The sequence below is a fragment of the Acomys minous genome, assembly GCF_964271855.1.
Source record: "Acomys minous genome assembly, chromosome: 8".
Lineage (NCBI taxonomy): Eukaryota > Metazoa > Chordata > Mammalia > Rodentia > Muridae > Acomys > Acomys minous.
In genome coordinates this window covers 27,007,653-27,029,558 of record NC_140489.1, presented here as the reverse complement: position 1 = coordinate 27,029,558, position 21,906 = coordinate 27,007,653, and the positions used below count along the sequence as shown (strand labels likewise).

Genomic DNA, 21,906 nt, shown 5'->3' with positions numbered 1-21,906 from the left:
TTCCAGGGGGATCCACACCCATTTGTTGCCTTCTTGTATTAAATTATAGCATCACATCTCATTAGTTTAATGAAAGAAAACGTGATACTTATAGTCTCTTCCTTTCTTCCAAGTAGACATTCTACGTGCAAGCATATAAACACAGTCTGTACTCTGCTATCCACAGAACTACATGAAAATACAAACTCAATTAATTCCACATTTTCTAAATTCAGAAAGCGAAAAGTCCAATGAGTAATTTCATTAATGCAAATTGTTTATGAGGACAATGTTGAATAAAGGACATTTTTTGATATTGGTTTTGGTTTTGTTTTTTTGAGACAGGGTTTCTCTGTTTAGCCTTGGTTGTCCTGGTCTCACTTGGTAGGCCAGGCTGGCCTTCAACTCACAGAGATCCATCTGCCTCTACCTCCCCGAGTGCTGGGATTACAGGTGTACGCCACCATTCTCAGCTAATAAAGGACCTTTTTGTTATCTACTACCACATAAGAATGTGTCCCAAATGAAGAGATTTAAAATAAGAACTATGTCATTACATTTACATCTTATTATGAATGAGAGCTGGATTGTTTGCATGGTATCAACAGAAATCTCTTAGTGGTGTTAATTAGGACAAGCAGCCTGGCCTGGAGAGCCTAAGATGGGTGTAGTTCATGTCTGCAGCCTTGGTGACACTCATCTGAATGTCAGTCTCAGGTGGCACTTGGCAGCTCCTCTGTGGTCTCTCTGCATGGCAGTCTCTGGATCATTACACTAACAGAGCAGAATCAAGCACCCAGAGGAAATTCCCCCACAGGACCCTCACAAAAGCAACAGGGCTTCTTGTCAAACGTCAAGCTCCCAGAACTTCACTTCTACAAACATTCTGTGGCCAAACAAGCATTAAGAGCAATCTCATTGCATAGAGAGATGCATTTGTGTCCACTTAACACAGAGCGCCCCCTCCCAATGGCATTCATCTTACTGTCATACTTCTCTGTATAGTAGGAGTGAAAAACAAAACAAAACAAGACAAGACAAAAGTCTGACCCATAAGTAGGAGAAAAATGCCATTAGATCTCAACAGGCCCCAGCAATGGTCATGACTTCACAAGCCATGGCATCATGTAAAGTCTTCTAAATCATAATAAAATAGTGACTACCATAAAGAGGAAAAAAACAGACTCCAAAAAAGACTCAAGTAAAATAGCTAAGGTTAACAATATATAAAATACAAATGTGGAGTGGATACAATTATAAGAGGATTAGGCACTGGGGGGGTGGGGTGGGGAATGAGCCAAAAGTTATAAACTTAGGAACAGAAAGTCATCTCAAACTAAACATAAAGAGAAAAAGGGTTGAAAACATCTAAGAAGGGCCTACAAGATGGCACAGCGGCTGAAAGCGCTTGTTGCCACGCTTCTTCTCCATAGGAGTTCTACCCATGGGACCCACACGAGGAACCAGAGAAGCAACTCCTACAGGCTGCCCTATGACTTCCACATGCATACTGTGGCATGTGTGCAAATGAACACACACACACACACACACACACACACACACACACACACATACATACATGTAATTAAAGGAATTCTTTTAATGAGCCAGTCTACATTCTACCACAAAAGGGGGAGGGGCTCCTGACTTCCCACCTCTAACTGAGGAACTATGGACCATTGATGGCATCTGGGGAGGGAGGAGTCTGCTATTTTCTAAGAGTTTGGCTACTGGCAGGTAGACCATGCTCCAGTGGAAGGCCCTACATTCATGAGAATGTGGGTAGCACAAGCTGAACTCTAGGTTTTCTTTTAAGCCCATGAAGGTTGGCGTTTATGAGGGCTGATAGAGAACTGGGCATGGGTCTGGGAGGAGCTGGAGAAATGGAAGGTGTATATAATCAAAACACAGTTTCAAAATTCCTTTTAAAAATTAAAGATGTATCAGTGATCTAGGTATTATCTATCTAGTGACCTAACATACATCATTTTTGTTTGTTTTTTGTTGGTTTTTTTTGTTTTGTTTTTGTTTTGTTTTGTTTCAACACATAGTTTCTCTCTGTAGTCCTGGCTGTTCTGGAACTCACTCTGTAGACCAGGCTGGCCTCAAACTCAGAGATGACCTGCTTTTCTGCCTCCCAAGTGCTGGCATTAGAGGAGTGCACCATCACTGCCCTGCTCCACAGAACTGGAGCTTAAGAAGAAAACAAAAGAAAAGAAAAAAACTTAAGGCAATCAAGATTTTTTCAAAATCTAGAATCTAGAAATTCTGATTTCACAAATTTAAAAATTCTATAAAATCTGAAAAGAATAAATGTGAGGAACACTATGATAGAGTATATTTAATTGATTTGCTATAAATCAGCATAAAGTGATCTCAATAAGAGCTAGGAAAAACTGTGATCTCATTGTCTACCGAGAGTGCGAACATGCACGCCACATAAACTAAAAATGTAATCGAACTTAAGGCATTATAAGAACATGAGCCTTCCTTCCTAGGCTGTTATATGCACAGTGACGATATCTTTCCATAATGAAGCTGAAGAGAGACTCTTTCAAATGAGCAAAAACTTGAAGTCGTTGCCAGCAGACTTGTGTTTAGAAGGAAAAAAAGGAAAGGGAGGAAGGAAGGGAGTAGGGAGAGAATCAAACCACATTAAAGCAGTTCCTCTGCCAGAGTGAAAACAGAAACTTGAATTTGCATGCATGACTGAAGAGCAATAGGAAATGTGGGTAGGGTGAACATGTGGCTTGAGATTAATGCCAAACAACTGAAAGGCAAGCACAGAAATAAAAAATAATTTATGCAGACCGGTTAACTCTTGAAATACAAATTAAGAATAAGAACTTTCTTCTTTGGCATTTTAAAATGAAATCATTTTTCTTTTCCCTAGTAACAATGGCGACAGCCAACAACACACACGCACACATGCACTCAAAAGTGCATGCACTCACACTTCTACCCACTTCCTCAACTGCTTGCCTCTGAGTAACACATGCAGATGCTAAGTGCATGCATGTTTTTTTCTTGAATGTCTACCTCACTGTGCTAATGGTTTGAAAGGTCCTTAAGCCAAGCCTTTTTCTCCCTGCATATAATTAACATGTAATGCTTTTACATTTTAACAAGAGGTGGTAAAATGTTCAAATTGCCACAAGGCACACAAGAACCCAGGCGGAAAAACAAGCCTGTGCCAAAGCCAACACTGCCATTTGTCTAAGAGAAAACAGAACGCCCGCTGTATTCTATGAACATTGCTGTTGTTCTTGTTACGGAGATGAAATCCAGGATCTTGTGAGGGCTAGACAAATGCTCTGCCACGAAACTACAATTTCGGCCCCCAATTTTCTTTTAAGAAAGGAAGTTGTTATTTAGCTCAGGCTAGCCTGTGTAGATGAAACTGATCTTGAATTTTCAATCCTCCTGCATCTACTTTGACTCTGAGATTACAGACATGTGCTAGTATGCCCAGATGGATGTCTTTTTAGATAAGATCCCATGCATTAAATTACTGATAAATCACTTGAGGTTTTGTACAGTTTAATTCGCTACTTTGCCATCTCAGAATATCTAACTTAGGAAGAGAAAGAATATCACAACTCCTTAGTTCATTTCAACTTAGAAAGTTGGCCTCTGACTCACGGCCCTGCTCCCTTCACCTCCACTTCTGGATCCTTCAGACCTCATCAATAAACAGAAGCCTTCAGATTGTACTTGAAACCAGTTCCCTGAAACACATTTATTTTTTTAATTGAATTTTTCATACAATATATTTTGATCATGTTTTCCCCTCCCCCAACTCCTCCAAGATCCTATTCACCCAACTTCATGATCTTTTTCTCTTCAAACACACACACACACACACACACACACACACACACACACACACACACCAAAGAAACACAAAAATGAAAATCAAAACAAGTAAGCAAAAGACCAATAACATACTCCCCCCCCAAAAAAAATGGCAAGCCAAAGCAAAATAAAACAAGAAGTCCACAGAAATATTATTGTTTCTTTTGTGTCGGCCAACTACTTGTAGGCATAGGGAATGACCGGGCAGTGCTTGATATACTCAGAGACATGCATTGGAGAAAATTGATGCTCCCTTGTCAGAGGTTGATAAATTCTTGGCTAGTGGAAAGATACAAATAGCTTCTTGGCTAGTGGTGGGATACAATGTGCACTTCCCCTCTTAGTGTTTGGACCCTGTCTGACTTAAACCTATGCATGTTGCCACAATCTCTATAAGTTAATGTGCAAATCAGTCCTGTTGTTGTTGGAAAGATCATCCATCACCGCTCTCCTTTACAGTCTTTCAGCCTCCTCTTTTGCATAGATTCCTAAGCCTTGATGGGAGAGTGTGGTGAGGACATCCCATTTAGAGCTGAGTGCTCCAAAGTCGCTCACTCTGTATGTTGATCAGTGTGGGTCTCTGTGTTAACGCTGAACCCACCACTAGAAGAATTCTGATGTGGGTTGAACAAGGCACAGATCTACAGGTATTGACAGTATGTTGCTATGAGTCATTTTATTACTACATTCCTTTAGCAGAATTATAATATTAAGTTTTACCCTAGACCCATGACCTATCTAGTCTCAGGTTCTTGGACACTTTAGCAGTGTCAGGTATGGGTTCTATATTATTATATGGGCTCTATTTTTTTTTAACTTTTGTATCTAGATAATTTATTCAGATTACATCTCAATCGTCATCCCCTCACTTGTATCATCCCATTCCCCCTCCCTTCCTCTTTTACTCTTTCCCTCTCCTAGGCCTGTGACAGAAGGGGATCTCCTCCCCCACCATGATCACAACCTATCAGGTCTCATCTGGGTAGTCTGCTTCCACTTCTTTTGAGTGTCACCAGGCCTCCCCACCAAGAGGAAGTGGTCATATAGGGGGCACCAGAATTTAATGCAGATGGTTACTCCCATAACATTGAGCCACTATCGCATCAGAATATCTTTCAGGCTTGTCACTGTTATAGGTTGCAGAGTTTGTAGCAGAGTGATATTGATGATTACCCTTTCCTTCCAGTAGTTTTCAGAGTACTGTCCAATGTCATGAATGGTAATAAGTAGGAGTGGGGCTTCTAGTTAGGTGCCAATGCAACTTCCTCTACAGAGAAGAGTTATACCACAAAGATCTGTACTCTTGTTCAAACCAGTAATTCAATGATAACTATATAGTTATGGAAAATGTATAAGTAAATATAATACACATTTACCTTTAAAATTTTTATTATTTAAAATTTAGTTTATAAGTGTTCCAAAAGGCGCCATTCCTAGTCCATGAATCATTAGACCCAAGGACCATGAGACCAAAGAAACAGAGATAGACAGATGTGGGTTTGCACAGTAACTATTGACTGGGAGAATTGCTAACTGAAGTACAGTCCTGTGTGGCAGCAAGACCATTTGAACCTCCATGACTAGGATTAGAAATATTCACGTGTTGATGGGTTAGGACAAAAGGAATTTCCTTCTATCTGAAATATACCTATGTTATCATAAAATAACATCTTAGAACTGGTAATATCTCTCACCCCAGAGTGGGATACGCTGAATGAAAATGGCCCCCCATAGGCTAAACTATTTAGGAAGGATTAGCAGGTGTGGATTTATTGGAGGAGGTGTGTCGCTGGGGATGGGCTTTGAGGTTTCAAAAACTCAAGCCAAGCCAAGCCCCCAGTCTCTCTCTCTCTCTCTCTCTCTCTCTCTCTCTCTCTCTCTCTCTCTCTGTCTGTCTCTCCTCTCCTCTCTCCTCTCCTCTCTGTCTTCTTCTTGTGAGTCAAATGGAAGCTCTCAGCTACTGTCCCACCACTATGCTTGCCTGCTTGCTGCCGTGCTTCTCACCATGACAGATTCACTCACTCTCAGAGACTGTAAGTAAGCCCCAAGCCCCAAATTAAACACTTACTTTTTATAAGTTACCTTGGTCATGCTGTTTCTTCACAACAATAGAAAAGTAACTAAGACACAGAGACTAGGTATAAAGCTCCATGGATTCTGTCTATATGATCTGAAAAGCTATGCAGAAAAATCTAGCTAGCATATCCCAAGATCAACCATGCTGGTTATAGTCGGAGGGGGTGCAGGGGCAGTTGTTTAAGGCTGAATCTGTAAACCCTAAAGCACATACATTCAAATGTTCACACCTTAATGTAGATAACTAAGAAAAAGCATTTTAATAAAAAATATTCTTAATAATGAAATAATTTTTATATTTTAAGGGACCTGGAGATTAAACCATGAGCTGTATAGGAACAGCTCTTTCCCTGATGGCTCTAAACTGGAAAGTTCCCACAGGTCAAATCGATTGAACTATCGCTTGGTCTTCTAAGGGAAAAATTATAAAAATAATTAAGTCCCAAATGGAAACTCTGTCTGTCCCAAACTCATGACTCACAGGCACACTTGACTACTAAGTGTTCGATAGCTCCATTTATGTTGCAATGTTACACTTTACACTGTGGCTATTGCCTGCAGTTTTTATATTATTGGAAAATAATTCAACCACAGCAAGGAAATCCTACCAGCGTGCGCACGCTCGCGTACACACACACACACACACACACACACACACACACACACACACACACACATACACACACACTTTCTTTTTTAGCAAAGTACAGATTTGAAATTTGTTCTTATTTAAAAGTAGTCTATATGCAAATCACCCCAGGTGTTTGCATGAGTGATCTATCTTGGTCTGCAGTCCTGATGTGAAATCCCATGACTAGTATACAGCTTTCCACAGCATGCTGAAATTGCATATTAACACATATTCACCACTAAGAATTTCAACTCACAAAATAAACACAATACAAATGATAAATGTTACATTGAGATTACACTAACATTGTCTAAGCCACAAATTCATAAAATCTATATGAATTATTTACACCAATTTCCTCTTTCTCTACTGCCAGTGTATTCATATAGACTAATGTAATACTGGTTGATAGATTGCTACAGCCTTGAATATACAGAAAGGCCTTTGGGATGCAGACTTTGCTATTAAACAAATAAATCTGATATAGAATCACAGAATATTCTCAGCTTCTTTGCCAAGAGGTAAATCTCTGCCACGTGAATGAGAAATTTGTTGTGACTGGAATATATAGGCTTAGTCATGCCAAAGAGCATCCTTGGACTCAGTTGTGTGCATCCACCTGTACTTCACATTCTTTATGATTGCCCAGAGCTCTAGTCAACTTACATCTCCCACAGGTGAACACACACACACACAACACACACACAACACACATACACACACACACACATACACACACGGCTGCTCATGTGTAAGAGAAATTTGCTTCTACTTACATTTGTGGAGCAAGAACAGGTTCAAGCAGAGACGTACTGGTGAGGCCCCCTTAACACCTAGCAACCACAGGAAGGTTGTGAGTGATCACACCTGCTCCAAACAGTGATCCTGACGCACTACCAGGTGTTCTGTGAGCTGCTACTTGAGCTTTCATTTATGTTAGGAGACCCCTTCCCTTACCCTCCCATTAACACCTGTCCTTGTCCATCCAAGAGCCCCTCCATGTAGCCTTCCTTGGTGTCCCTGTACTACAGCTTCCATATTTTTGCATGTTAGTGAATTTGTATGCGTTTCCCCTGTTAGTCCTCCTCTTACCAATTTATCTCATAGGTGAGAACACTTTCAGAAAGGACATACAAACTCCATGGCTTCTCTATGTAAGAAACATCAAGTATGAGTCTTTTCTATCAAATACTACAAGACTTGTGCTTAAGGCAACTGTCTTGGTTAATATTCCACTGCCCAAGGCAATCTATAAAAAGAAATCTTTATTTGGGTCTTAAAGTTTCAGAGGGTTAGTGTGCATGGGCAGGAGGAGCATGGCAGTGGGCATGCAGGCATGGTGGTGGAGCAGGAGCTGAGAGCTCACATCTTGAGACCCAACCACCATGTACAAAGAGAGAGCTAACTGGGAAAGGCATCCTTTGGAACCTCAAATCCTGCCCCCAGTGACACACCTCCTCCAACATGGCTGCACGTCCTAATCCATTCAGAAAGAGTAGCACTAACTGGGGACCAATTATTCACGTGGAGTATGAGGCCATTGTCATTCAAATCATCACAACAAGGAATTCAAATCTCTTTCTTATCTCCCCAAATGTATAAGACTTTTATACAGATGTTTCATGCACTCCCCACCCCAACCTCCTCACCCCTGTAGAAACCTTTGTTTACATAAAGGCTCTGCTATGTTCTAGTGATTGGCCCCTTTCCCCTTCGTTTTCTTTGCACTAATTCTTTTAAAACTGACAAATCTCAAAAGAATGTGAGGTCAGATTCCAGCCAAATGGGGAAATGACACCTTCATCAGAAGAAAACCCTAGTTCACTTCCTGTGGGCTTGCTCCTTTGTGAGGAGTGCACCCTCTTGATCACAAGTAAAGGTTTGCCCTGCAGAGACACTTCCAATAAAGCAGGGAATCTCTCTCTCTCTCTCTCTCTCTCTCTCTCTCTCTCTCTCTCTCTCTCTCTCTCTCTCTCTCTCTGTGAGCCCAAACATTCTTCAAAATACCTATCCTCCATAAGGAACAAGATGTTAAAATACTGGTTGTGCTCATATGCTAATGAAATTTCAGGGAAATAAGCCTGTGTGAGAGGTTACTATGAGTAATCTAATGCATAGGCCTTTCTTATTTGGAACATAGAAGTCAGCTGCCTCTACTACCACTGGCTGGATTTCCTTCCCCTATTGCTGCTGTAAAAAACAAACAGACCATTCTAAACTGTACCCTATCCCACAAAATCTACAGGTCAATCCATGACATTTTCCATTTATTTCTGTCTCTGCCTTTTATCTACAAGATTCAGATATTTGAGAAATACAAACATTGCCATCTACCCCATGCCTATCAATTTAAACTCAGAAACACAAAAGTAAAAGGTAGGTTTGTGGCCTTAGGAATTACAGCTCAGAGCTCACCAGCTCAGATGGTCCTGAATGAGTGGTCCCAAGAAGGCAGGGCAGATAACCTGACTCTTGTCTCTGTAAGACAAGAGATCTAAAACCTCTTGATATACATTGTGAGCCTCTAGCCACAACATATCAGTAGTTCTGGCATCTTCAAATATTTGTGACCAAAGTTCAAACTCCAAGCGTTACTGTAGCAATGGATCAGAAGCCTTGCCTCTGAGAGTTCCAATAAGAAAGGCTTGGCCAGCTGTCCCCAACACACCAAATCAAGAGTAGTAATGGAGAAAAAAGAGATGTAGTCAATGTGGCTACATTTGAAATAGGAACTTATAAAGGGGTTTGGCAAATCCAAAACCCATCTTGGAGACACTAACAAGAGCCTCGTGGAGAAATGGTTGGGCAGGCAGCGAGGGAGGGACAGTATGCATAAGCGAGTGCACAATCAGGATGCCCAGTCGCCCTAACTCTACATTTGCCTTCACAGTGGGTCCAGGGCAAGGCACAGCCCAAAGCCACGGTCCCACAATATGAGACAACTTAGGACGGGACATTAACTTAAAACAGGATACAGTTTGGTCTCTGGGCTTGTCTCATTAGGAGAAAAGCAGGACTATGAGGTCTGTATGTAGACTTTTTATCTTTGTTATTTCACTAATTAAATGCCGTAGTTTTACCTATCTTCTTTTCTGAAGAACTACAGATGCCTGCGTAAGCATTGGGAAGTAGTCCTTTCAACGTGTTTATTGAGTTCATCCCAATTAGCCACATTTGTCAAACTAGAAAAGGGAGCAAAGTGTATGAAAATATGAGGTGAATTGTAGAGAAGTGGCCAAGACCCATTTATACTAAAAGTAAAAATAAATTAATTCAGACCTCAGCTGCAGAGGCGTATTTGTGTTTCATCTACACACAACTATGAGTGTACACAGCAGAGAACCTGTAAGTCAGATTGTGATTGAATTTCAATTCATGCCATCGTTTTTCATTCTGACACTTCATTTAATGTTACTGAAATTAGTCTGTGTTATGATTATCACCACATTAAATTCACCCAACAAGTAGGCTTTTTATTTTCATCTTATGCTAAGATGGCTGGCACTACTCTCTTCATTCTCCTAGAAGATTTCTTGGACATATTTTATTGTTACTAAGACAGCTGCTCTTACAACTTCCTGAACAGAACACCAACAGCCCAGGCCTTAAGGTCAACAATTAATAAATGGGACCTCATGAGGCTGAGAAGCTTCTGTAAGGCAGGAGACACTGTCACGAGGACAAAGCGACAGCCTACAGACTGGGAAAAGATCTTCACCAACCCTTCATCTGACAAAGGTCTAATATCCAAAATATATAAAGAACTCAAGAAATTAAACACCACCAAACGAAATAACCCGATTGAGAAATGGGGCTCGGAAGTAAACAGAGAATTCTCAACAGAGGAATATCAAATGGCTGAGAAACAATTAAAGAAATGCTCAGCCTCCTTAGTCATCAGAGAAACGCAAATCACAACAACACTGAGATTCCATCTTACACCCATCAGAATGGCTAAGATCAAAAACTCAAGTGACACCACATGCTGGTGAGGATGTGGAGAGAGAGGAACACTCCTTCGTTGCTGGTAGGAATGCAAACTAGTACAACTACTTTGGAAATCTATCTGGTGCTTTCTCAGAAAACTGGGAATAGGGCTTCCTCAAGACCCAGCTATTCCACTCCTTGGAATATACCCAGAAAATGCTTTACCATACAACAGGGACATATGCTCAACCATGTTCATAGCTGCCTTATTCATAATAGCCAGAACCTGGAAACAGCCTAAGTGTTGCTCAGTAGAAGAATGGATAAAGAAACTGTGGTACATTTACACTATGGAATACTATTCAGCTATTGAAAAGGAAGTCTGGAAATTTGTGGACAAATGGATTGAACTAGAAATGAATATAATGAGTGAGTTAAACCAGAAGCAAAAAGAGACAAATGGTATACTCTCACTTATATCAAGACACTAGCCTAAGGGGCATGTTCCCATGAAAGACTTTACTTACCAGGAAAATGGGTCAGAGGGAAGGACATCCTATTGGGACTTTAGGTGAGAGAAGCATGGGAGAATGGGGAAATAGAAGGATCCAGAGGGTCCTGGAAACCTACAAGAAGAACATTATGATGGGCAGATCTGGGTCCTGGGGTCCTGCTCAAACTATGGCACCAGCCAAGGAAAATATAGGCAGTAAACTTTGAACCCCTACCCAGACCTAGCCGATGGACAGGACATTCTCCACTGTTGAGTGGAGAGGGAGGTTCTGACTTTCATACAAATTCTGGTGCCCCATTTTTGACCATGTCCCCTTGATGGAGAGGCCTGGTGGCACTCAGAGGAAGGATAACAGGTCACCAAGAAGAGACTCGATACCCTATGAGCATATACAGGGGGAGGAGGTCCCCCTCAGTCACAGACATAGGGGAGGGGAGTAGGGGGGAAGCGGGAGGGAGGGAGGAATGGGAGGATACAAGGGATGGGCTAACAACTGAGATGTAATATGAATAAATTAATAAAATATTTTTTTAAAAGACAGCTGCTCTTAAGTCTATAATTTATATTGGTCTATATATACATGATGGCTGTAAGAGAGAGAGACAGAGATAGAGGCAGACAGACAGACACACAAAGAAAGAATAACTTGTTCAGATTTAAGATGTTTGAGAAAAGAAAGACTTTAAGAAACAGCTGTTATGGGGATGGAGAGATGGGCCAGTGGTTAAGAGTACTGGCTGCTCTCGCAAAGGGCCCAGGTTCAGTTCCCAGCACCCAGATGGCAGCTCACAACCATCTGAAACTCTAGTTCCAGGGATCCAATGCCCTATTCTGGCCTCCACAGGCTCCTGTAGTCACATGGTGCACATAAACTTAAAGTCACATACACATAGCTTCCCTCTTCCTCCTTTCTCTTTCCTCTCCTCTCCTCTCCTCTCTCCCTTCAGAAAAGTATCTAAATACTATCTGAGTTTTAATTGAAAGATACATTGAACTTTATTTAATGTTATTTCTGTTTTTCAACAAACTGCTAGAAAACATTTCAACTTATATCTAACTTCCTATTTAATTTGACATCTATTATTTACTTTTTAAAAGTCTTCTTTTGTATTATTATTATTATTATTATTATTATTATTATTATTATTATTATTATTATTATTATATTGGGACAGATCTTACTATGTACCCCAGGCTGGACTAAAACTCAGAACTGTCCTGCCCCAACTTCTTGAGTTTCAGAAAAATTAAATGTACACCACCAGACCTGACCTGTTTCTTTCTTTGGGATACAGCTAACTGGCCTAGTTTGTAGTCAGTGAAGGTTGCAGTTTAGATCCACATCACCTGAAAACAAGGTGCAGTCTTATAAAAAGTATGCCCTCAAAATGTTTGTAGCAGGAGAGCTCTGTAAGACCACCTTGGGATTCACGAAACTCAATCTCCTTTCATAATACCCAACAGCTGTGCATATTATCCTTTGTTTTCCTTCTGCATGGCCTCATTTTTTTACACAGAGATTTTAATAAAATGAGTTGTTCTCATGTCATTTTACCTCCAGAATCTTGGATCTGAATCAATAAGCTTTAAAGCAGCTCAGATAAGGAGATGTAGCTTCAACTGAAGGCAACTTATGGGATCTGAGTTTATTTTATTGTTTTCTTTAATAATAAAAATCACGTTATTATAGTGAACACACAAATAAAAAACACCACACAGCTAGATTAAGATAGCCACCCAGACACTGAATTTCCTAATGTAAGGCAACATTGGACTTCAGGGTAAAATACTCAGAGGATGAGAAGGGGTAAAATTTTTCCTCTTTCACTCACCTACTCTGTATCTCACAAAAGTTCCCAGTCCTTTTACAAGTTCCATGCGCCTGGTGGTGTTTTGATTAAGCACGTTACAGATATTTTTCAAGTACTGCCAAAGGAAACCGTTCAAAGAAAACATAGATGGAAAAAAGGAAGGAGAGAGAGAGAGAAGAGGAGGATGAAGAGAAAAAGAAGAAGAAATAAAAATTATAGTAAAATAACCTGGAAATCTAGAAAGAAAGATGAACTATATTTGTTTATTTCCTATATGTAGGTAGTAAGTGACTGATATGTGATTGCCAATATTCAAAGGTCAAAATCAGAGACGAGGGAAGATGATTAATGGGGCACATTATTGTCTTTTTGTAAAGTGGGCTGGGACACTTGGCATACCTATCATATACAGGGTTCTACTCAAATAATCACTATTTAAAGAGGAGAAGTAAAAAAAAAAAAAAGGAACGCCTAGATCAAGCATCATACTGGAATATTTTATGAGAAGTCCCAGAAAGGAAAGCTGAGGGATGCTGTGCCTTCAATTTTCAGGTCCAACGAAGAAGACTTACACTTCTGAGAAAGCATTAACTAATTACCACCATACCTAGGCCGTGTTGGCATTCTCATGAGCATTCTGTAGGGACACTCTCTGTTCCTTTTTGGTGTGCAAATGCAGTGCAATGTTGGACAATGTATATTACTCTACTGTCATCCCAAAGATGAAGTATGAGGATTTTTTTTTGTCTGCCTCTGAATCACAGTCCCACTTCTTACGTCACTGGAGGAGAACCCGTGATGGTTTTGTCTATTCTGTGTTGTAAGAGGTCACTATGCTTCAGATAAGGTATTCTTTGTAATTAGAAGAGACCAATGACGAGAACTCTGTTTGGCTGTCGTTTCTTTAGGAAGCTCATCGAGACCCACCTGAAGACCATTCCCAGTCTTGCGTTTTCAAATCTGCCCAACATTTCCAGGATGTAAGTAATTATTTTAGCATTCAGAGAATTTTCCAGTTGAGTCATACTGCTCTTTAAATGTGTTCCGTCAAGAAAAGCAATTTCTATTGTATTTGCGTAAGTCAATGACATTGGCATTTTTTAATATATTTGAAATTTTTATTTATTTAGTACTTACCTGAATCCCTGTAGGACCTTATAAATCTAAAACAAATGTAAATTTATTTTGTCATGTCAAGTTCACTGTTTTTGTGGTTTTAGCATATCTTAGGATGTGACAAAAACTTTAGCTGTGAACCCCCAGACATTTATGTGTTTCTCTATTACCCATCCATTCTGCATTTTTATTGACTTACTTTCACCGGTAACACAAGGCAAACACTTTGTCACAAATGTAGCCATTTATTTCAGATTTCTCTCACTTGAAAATGAATTAATAGCAATTCTAAGCCTTAAAAACAGCGATGTAGTATGCAAACTGATGAAAAGAGGAACTCGCACATTAGGCTGACAATCACTGTCTCTGTGTGGATTTATACCCATTAGTGATTAACTGCAGTTAGTCACCAATGCACAGGTGTCCCACTAAAGAAAGAAATAAAAGGACTTCCTCCTTAGAACCATTTAACCAAGAGCAAGTCCAGATTTGAATTTTCTACTTCAAGCTCCCTGTCCCTTCCTTCCTCTCTCTGTCTACTGTTTGAGTCTGAATCTGTGAGTGTTTGAGGGCTGTCTTGTTAATCTGTCCCTGTGTCTATGCCTTCTCCCACCCTCCCTCCCTCCCCCACCCTCCCTCCCTCTTTCCCTCCCCCCCCCTCTTCTGTTGGTGGCTCTGTGTATCTGTCTATTGCTCTGTGTCTGTGTGTCTGTCTGTTGCTGTATGTGTGTGTCTCTCTCCTCCCACAAAGAGTTTTTCTCTGTACATACTGAACAGCACAGAAATCATCACATGGGTAAGGAACAGGCTTCTTTACAGAAGTCTTTGACAGAGTTTTACGAGGATCAAATCACCAGCTCCAACTGATCCCACCTGACGCAGACAACAAACAGTTCTATGAGAGTCATTGTATATCAACTGGTATCCATAAATGGATGCTTTTAACTTTTACGGTAGGTTTTAGGAAGTTGCTTTCAACTTCTGTATCAGCCACTTTGAGCCAATGACACACGTGTGTCATTCTGTGTTGGAGCATGGAAGAGTACACATTTAAGATTGCTGTTATGTATTAGCCTGGGTTGCAAAAGTTGGCCACATGGGAAACCCAAGGCAAGGTAATGTAGACTGCTACTTTGTTCTCTCAAAAGCAGGTTGAACAGGCTGAGAACACAATAGGGATAGCAGTCTTAACCCTCAAGTGACCTCAAGGTGTATTATCATCTTTGACTGAGAGGTCTAAGAATGTAAGAGATACTTCCAGAATTTTGAATTGCCATAGTCTACACCTGAAGTGAAGGAGGTGTTTGTTCCATTTAGTGGCCACTCAAGCGAACTCAAGCACAGCCAATAATATACAGCAACACGTACAGTTCCTGGCGAAATTCTATTCAGTTTATGGCCATGTATTGAACATCAGTTGCATCATTTCAACGATTCTCAACAAGAATCAGTTCTGACATTCGATTGTCAACACTGCAGAGGCGAATGCTACTGACCTCTAGAGGGTAGAGGTGAAGGATGGGGACACATGGGCACACAGTAAAGAGTTACAAAATGTCAATGGTGCTTAGGGCAAGAGACCATTCTAACTGAACAACTGTGCCTTTGCTAACTGGCCTTCCTCTTTTGAATTCTTGCTTCAAAAAACCAATAAAACAAGACTGTAGGGATAGCTCAGGTGTTAAGAGCACCTGCTGTTGTTACAGAGGACCCAGGTTCGGTTCCAAGCATCGCATCCACATGGCATTTTGCACCAACCAAGCACCATGCATGGCAAGGACCTAGACCTTCTGCTCAGTAGTAGTAGATAGGCAGCACAGTCTCCTCATGGGTCTCACAATACAGGAAGTAGGGACTACTTCTGTCATGGCCTCTGGGCCCCCAATGTGGAAAAGTTTTCTTTTCTGTCTCAGTGAATATGCTCATTAAGCTCACAGCTCTCCCACTTAGAAATAGGATACAATCCTTCCTTATTTCCCTCAATTCTAAAAATCAGTCACTTTTATGTTTGTAAGCTCTCCCTTTGTTTATCAAATCTCTGTACCTTTAAGAAAGATTCCAAATTAATCACCATTACTCAATTTTCCTTCCCTTTCACCCAGGATACTACATCAGTCTCTTCATTAGTTTCCTGTTTGTACCTTGACTCTAATTCTAACCCCTGTTCACAGCATAGCTGTGAGACTTTGGAAGTAAACATCTGAGCGTTTTGCTTGCCTGCTTAAAATTATCCAATGGCTTAGTCCTATAAAATGGTTGATATTCCTTCATATGACTCATAAAATGCTGTTCTTGCCCATTTCTGGTTTTATTTCATTAATTTTTTTACTGTGTTTTTATTTTTCAAATTATTTATTTCATCTCCTTCACAATCTAAATGTTTTCTTCAAGGCCGCCAAATAATACAAATAGCCAAAACAGTATGAATGTAACATTAATATAATTCCTGATTGCTTCATGGTTCTTCTTGCTCTATATAGTTTATTTTATATATGTATAATAATATAAATGTATATGTAAAACTAAAATATAAAAAAAGAAAAGAATTTTTTGTTATTTGCAATGTAGGGGAAATGGTAAGTTAGGAACTTTGGGGGGCATGTGGTATTTGAGGTGTGTGTATATTCTGCAGACATATGACATAAAATAATTTTTTATTCAGTCAACAAGTATTTATTCCACTTTTGCTATGTTCTAATATTATTTTCAACTGGAAGGAAATAGATAGTGAGCCAAAACATAAAGTATGTACTTATTGAGACAGAAAGAACACATATGAGAAGGGGAAAGTATAAGGTATAATAGTAAATATTGGATGTTCTTAGCATGTGCAGGATCAGGGGAGTGATATGAACAGAAACTGATATTGTATTTGGGTATCATAAAAACAGTCTCAAGTACAAGAGGAAGGCCTTAGAACAGGAGATGCAAAAGGGTGAAACAAAAGCAACCTTAACGGCTTGTGGCCCTTGAAGAGGCAGATGAGGTTCACATCCAATGATGTGATGTAAGAAAACAGTCACTTTCTCCACTGTCACAAGAAAATGATCAGTGGACAATTCAAGGAAACCTACTCCAGTTTCCACCTTTTCTACCAGATTATAAAAAGTTTGTCCACTAGGACTGGTGTTGAATGGCCAGAATTAGAAATATCATATGGTAAAGCAGAGGCAGTAAGAGGAGAGTTGACAGAAAAAACACTCATGAAGATCTGAAACCCAGCACTGGGTTTGCCAGTCTAAGCATCCCTTGTACCTTTCCGAGTACTTAATATTTGCATTAATATTAAATATCAATACTTAATATTCCTATTAATCCCAGTTGATGGTCTGCATCTTCAAGTTCTGTGAGTTCCTTGAAGCTAAGGAACAGGTCTGTTATAGTCCAGAAACATACATGACATAAAGTAAACGGTCAATAGATGTCTTCTAGACGCATACAATACTAAGAGTTAAAGATACGGTGTATCTCAGGGATAGCAAGTGGAGATCACCGGGATACTCCTAGGTTTGCATGATAAATTAAAATTTCCCACCAGTTATTCTAGCAAATGTTTCAAAGAAAAAAAGTACCCTAATTTGTGTAATAGATTGTATAGTCACCATAGCAATTGCATAACATTTACATGCAATAAAGAGATGATGTCATATTTTTAAAAATAAAAATGGAAAGAAATAAACAGTCACTACCTCAATCCCAGTGGATGAATGGCTCCTATATTAAAGCTACAACAAGCCCTGAGGTTAGTGAAACCAGAAATTCAGTTCAGTAAGGTAGGCAGAATGAACACCCTCTCTAGAATTCAGTAGGAAATGTGAGGCAAAGGCTAAGAGGCAAACATAGGAAAGTTGGTTGTCAGCCTACGGATTAGATCTCACTCTACTTTCATCTGGGAAAAATTCTCTAAGGTCCCTAAAGAGTAAGTGGATCCTGTGAAATGTGTCCTGAGATAGTGCTTGGATCAAAATAATTTACATATTGTTGCTTAGCCACAAAGGACAAAGGGCTGGGAAACCTGATAAATCAAAGGCTGATTGTTTATAGAATAAACACTTCCAAACAAACAGCAGAGGGGCACCAGAATAGTAACAAACAACCTTGCTAAACGGACACCCAGAGTCTAATAATTACTGCTCCTCTTATGAAGAATGTCATTCAATTATAATTATCAAGGAAGCTTTTGGAAAATTAAGTGTTTGGCTCAGCCCTCATCACCCTGAATCAATAATCCTGGAAGGGGCTTGAACATCTGTGTATCCAGGTTGTTCAATTCTGTGCTCAGGGCTGAGAATCTATATTGGGGCTGTTAATCATTCAGTTTCCCAAATGTCACAGAAGTGCCTCTCAGTAAAGATAGGCATTGAATCTGTGTGTATTATTATTCTCAATACAAGAGAGACTTTGAGAAAGCCTTTTAAAACAACATTGTTTTCATTCAAATTCACAACTGCTCTGCTAGTACCTAAAACTTCTATTTCTATGATATGTTGCTTAAAATTTTCAAGACAAATCCTGACTTTTCAGTTTCACTGAAAATCAAGAAGACACGTTCTTAAGAGAAAATGCAGTGTGTGTGGATTAAGTGCACTAGTGATTAACTCTGAGTTACCAATAATGCATTGTGCCGCATGGATTAAGCACACTGGTGATTAACTCTGAGTTAGCAGTAATGCATTGTGTCACATTGAGGAAAGAAATAGAACACGTCCCCATGGAGCCATTTAATCAAGAGTCCTCTGCCTTTTGTCCTCTGTCTGGTGTACGTCTTAATCTGTGTCTGCACTGTCTGGTGAATCTACCCCTGTCCCAAGGTCTGTCTGTCCCTCATTGTTTCATCTCCATCTCTGTGTGTGTGTGTGTGTGTGTGTGTCAGTTGTGTGTCTACCCCTCACGAAAGGGATTTTATTGAACAGCACAGAAAGCATCTTATAGAAAAGGAATGGGAGGCCTTATAAACCTCTTCAACAGAGTTTTACTGGCCACAACTGATCCCAATAACAAACACTGTTTATAACACTATTCATAACAGGGTGACTTTCATCCTTTGTGGTAGATTTTAGAAAGTTGCTTTCAACTTCCACATTTGCTGCTTTTAACAAAGGATACACATGCATTGTTACGGGACAAGGGTACGGAAGAACATGTAATTTAAGGTTACAGCTCAATATTAACTTAGGGTGTAAAAGCTGACAAGATGGGAAAGCTGAGGCAAGTAAGGTTAGTTGTTACTTTGTTCCTTTAAAGGCAGGTTAAACAAACAGGCTGAGTACACAGTAGACTAACAGTCTTAAGCTTGAGTGATTGACTGCAAGGTATAGTGTTGCCGTTGGCTGTGAGTCCGGCAAAGGGTCCAGTCTCTTATAATATAAGGAATATTTTCAGAATATTTCATCATCACAGCAGTCAACACCCTCTGGAATACTCCACTAGAGAAATATAATTTTTCTCTTCAACTCTTTGGAAATTACATTTCTAGTTACATGCTATTAGGCCATCTATTTTAAATTCTTCTTATTCACTCTAACGTTCTTTTCTGATTCCTTCTGGTTTCACTATTTTGAGCAACACATGCACTTGTCTATTCATTTACGCATTCACGGAGCATTTATTTACTAAATCTGCTTAATGCTAAGAACTACAAAAGACACTCATAATTCAATGGTCAAACCCTCAACATTAGCTAATTTACAATCTAATACATGGCATAAATCAAATTCTATGCAAATAACTGAAAGCTGCGCCATGATTATCCATGAAAGATGTACCATGGGACTTTTAACTTTTTTTTAAGACAGGGTTTCACTGTGCAGCCTTGGCTGTCCTGGACTCACTTTGTAGACCAGGCTGCTGGCCTTGAACTCACAGTGATCCTCCTGCCTCTGCCTTCCGAGTTCTGGGATTAAAGGCGTGCGCCACCATGCCCGGCGAGACTTTTAACTTTTTCAGAAAGCTGGTAGAAAGATTCTGATGAAAGTGACATTTGAGAACTAAAGAGGACTAGATCATAAAGTATTGGGAATTTCTAGGCATACTGGGATCTGAAAACAAAATGCAGTTAGGGACTACAAATGTGGTCCATGGTTTGGAAGAGCCCTAACAAAGAAGCTGTACGACAAAATATATGTTTGAAAGCCAGGCATGGTGGCCCACACACAAATCCCAGAACTCTGGAGGTGGAAATAGCTGGATATCTGGGGTTAACTGGCCAGCCAGCCTAGTCTTCCTAGGTGTCCCAAGCCAGTGAGAGACATTGTCTGTAAAAACAATGTGGATGGCATCTGAGTTATGACAGCCAAAGTTGCCTCCAGCCTACACACACACACACACACACACACACACACACACTTCATTCATCTGCATACACATGAATATATACATATATGTGAATAAAATAGTATGCTTATATCACAGATATTTTTCACGTCAATGTTTCTTATAGTACTTTTCACACCACTGAAATTAAAGAATCAACCTAGGTGTCTGTCAACAAGAATGGATTAGAAAATATAGTTTATAGACACATGGAGTCTTTTTTTAGCCAGGAAGAAAATGGAAAGGCCAGTGGAGGTCATCATATTTAGTGAACTAAGCAGGTCTCAGAAAGACAGAAATTTCAAATGTTCTCTTATTTGTGGGTCCTAGACTTTATAGATACATAAAGTCACATGTATAAAGATGACATGATAGTAGCAACCATACTGTCCAGGGAGCAAAGAGACTAATGGGAAAGGGTTGGAGTGAGAGAAGAGAGAGCTGGGGAGTACTGGGAGATGTGCTAAAAGCACATTACATAATTCATTCCAATGGCCATATGTAAACCAGTATGATGAATAAAATAGAACGTTTGGAGTCCATTGCTAACCTTCTACTTTGTCTTATTTTTTATAATGTCCAGTTACTTATCTATAGACACAACTCTGCAGCGGCTGGAACCACATTCTTTCTACAACTTGAGTAAAATGACACACATGTAAGTACAAGGGGAGGTAAAGAATAGATCCAAACAACATCCACCATTTAAAATATTTTTATATTTATTTAGTTTATTTTTTGTGGGGTGGAGTGTGCCACAGTACGAATGTGTGGGGTTCAGAAACCAACTTGCAGAAGTTAGGTCTTTCCTTTTACCAAGTAGGTTTGGGGAATTGAACTCTGGTCATTGGACTTGGTACCATGTGACATTAAAGATTGGGCCGTCTCGTTTTCTCAGAAAACCAGGAATAGGGCTTTCTCAAGACCCAGCTATTCCACTCTTTAGAATATACCCAGAAAATGTTCCACCACACAACAAGGACATATGCCCAACCATAGTCACAGCAGCCTTATTCATAATAGCCAGAATCTGGAAACAGCCTAAATGTCAGTTGAAGAATGGATAAAGAAACTGTGGTACATTTACGCTATGGAATATTATTCAGCTATTAAAAACAAGGAAATCCTGAAATCTGTGGACAAATGGATGGAACTAGAAATGATCATACTGAGTGAGTTAACCCAGAAGCAGAAAGACTCACATGGTATATACTCACTTATAATTGTGCACTAGTCCAAAAGGCATGTCCCATGAAAGTCTTCACTTACCAGGAGATTGGGATAGATGTGAGGACATCCTACTGGGACTCTAGGTAAGAGAAATATAGGAGATGTGGAAATAGAAGGATGCAGAGGGTCCTAGAAACCTACAAGAACATCGTGATGGGTGGATTGGGCCCCAGGGGGTCTGCTCAAACTATTGCACTAACCAAGGAAAAGACAATAGTAAACATCAAACCCCTACTTTGATTTACCCAATGGACAGGACATTCGCCACAGCTATGTGGAGAGCAGGGACTGACATTGACATGATCTCTGGTGCCCTGTATTTGACCACCTTCCCTTGGTGGGGAGGCCTGGTGTCACTCAAAGAAAGAATAAGCAGGCTACCAAGGTGAGACTTGATAGCCTATGACCATATAGTGGGTGAGGAGGTCTCCCTCAGTCATAGACCTAGGGGAGGG

General features: G+C 40.0%; 1 protein-coding gene across 2 annotated transcripts in view; it reads left to right on the top strand.

The window, feature by feature from the left end:
- The window catches only part of TSHR (thyroid stimulating hormone receptor), a 114,605-nt gene that overhangs the window by 49,577 nt on the left and 43,122 nt on the right, over positions 1-21,906 (top strand). For both annotated transcript variants that reach the window (XM_084793195.1, XM_084793194.1), the window contains exons 2-3: positions 13,702-13,773; positions 20,805-20,879. In XM_084793195.1, the coding sequence (XP_084649321.1) occupies positions 13,702-13,773; positions 20,805-20,879 (147 nt within the window). The remainder of the gene's footprint in view (positions 1-13,701; positions 13,774-20,804; positions 20,880-21,906) is intronic.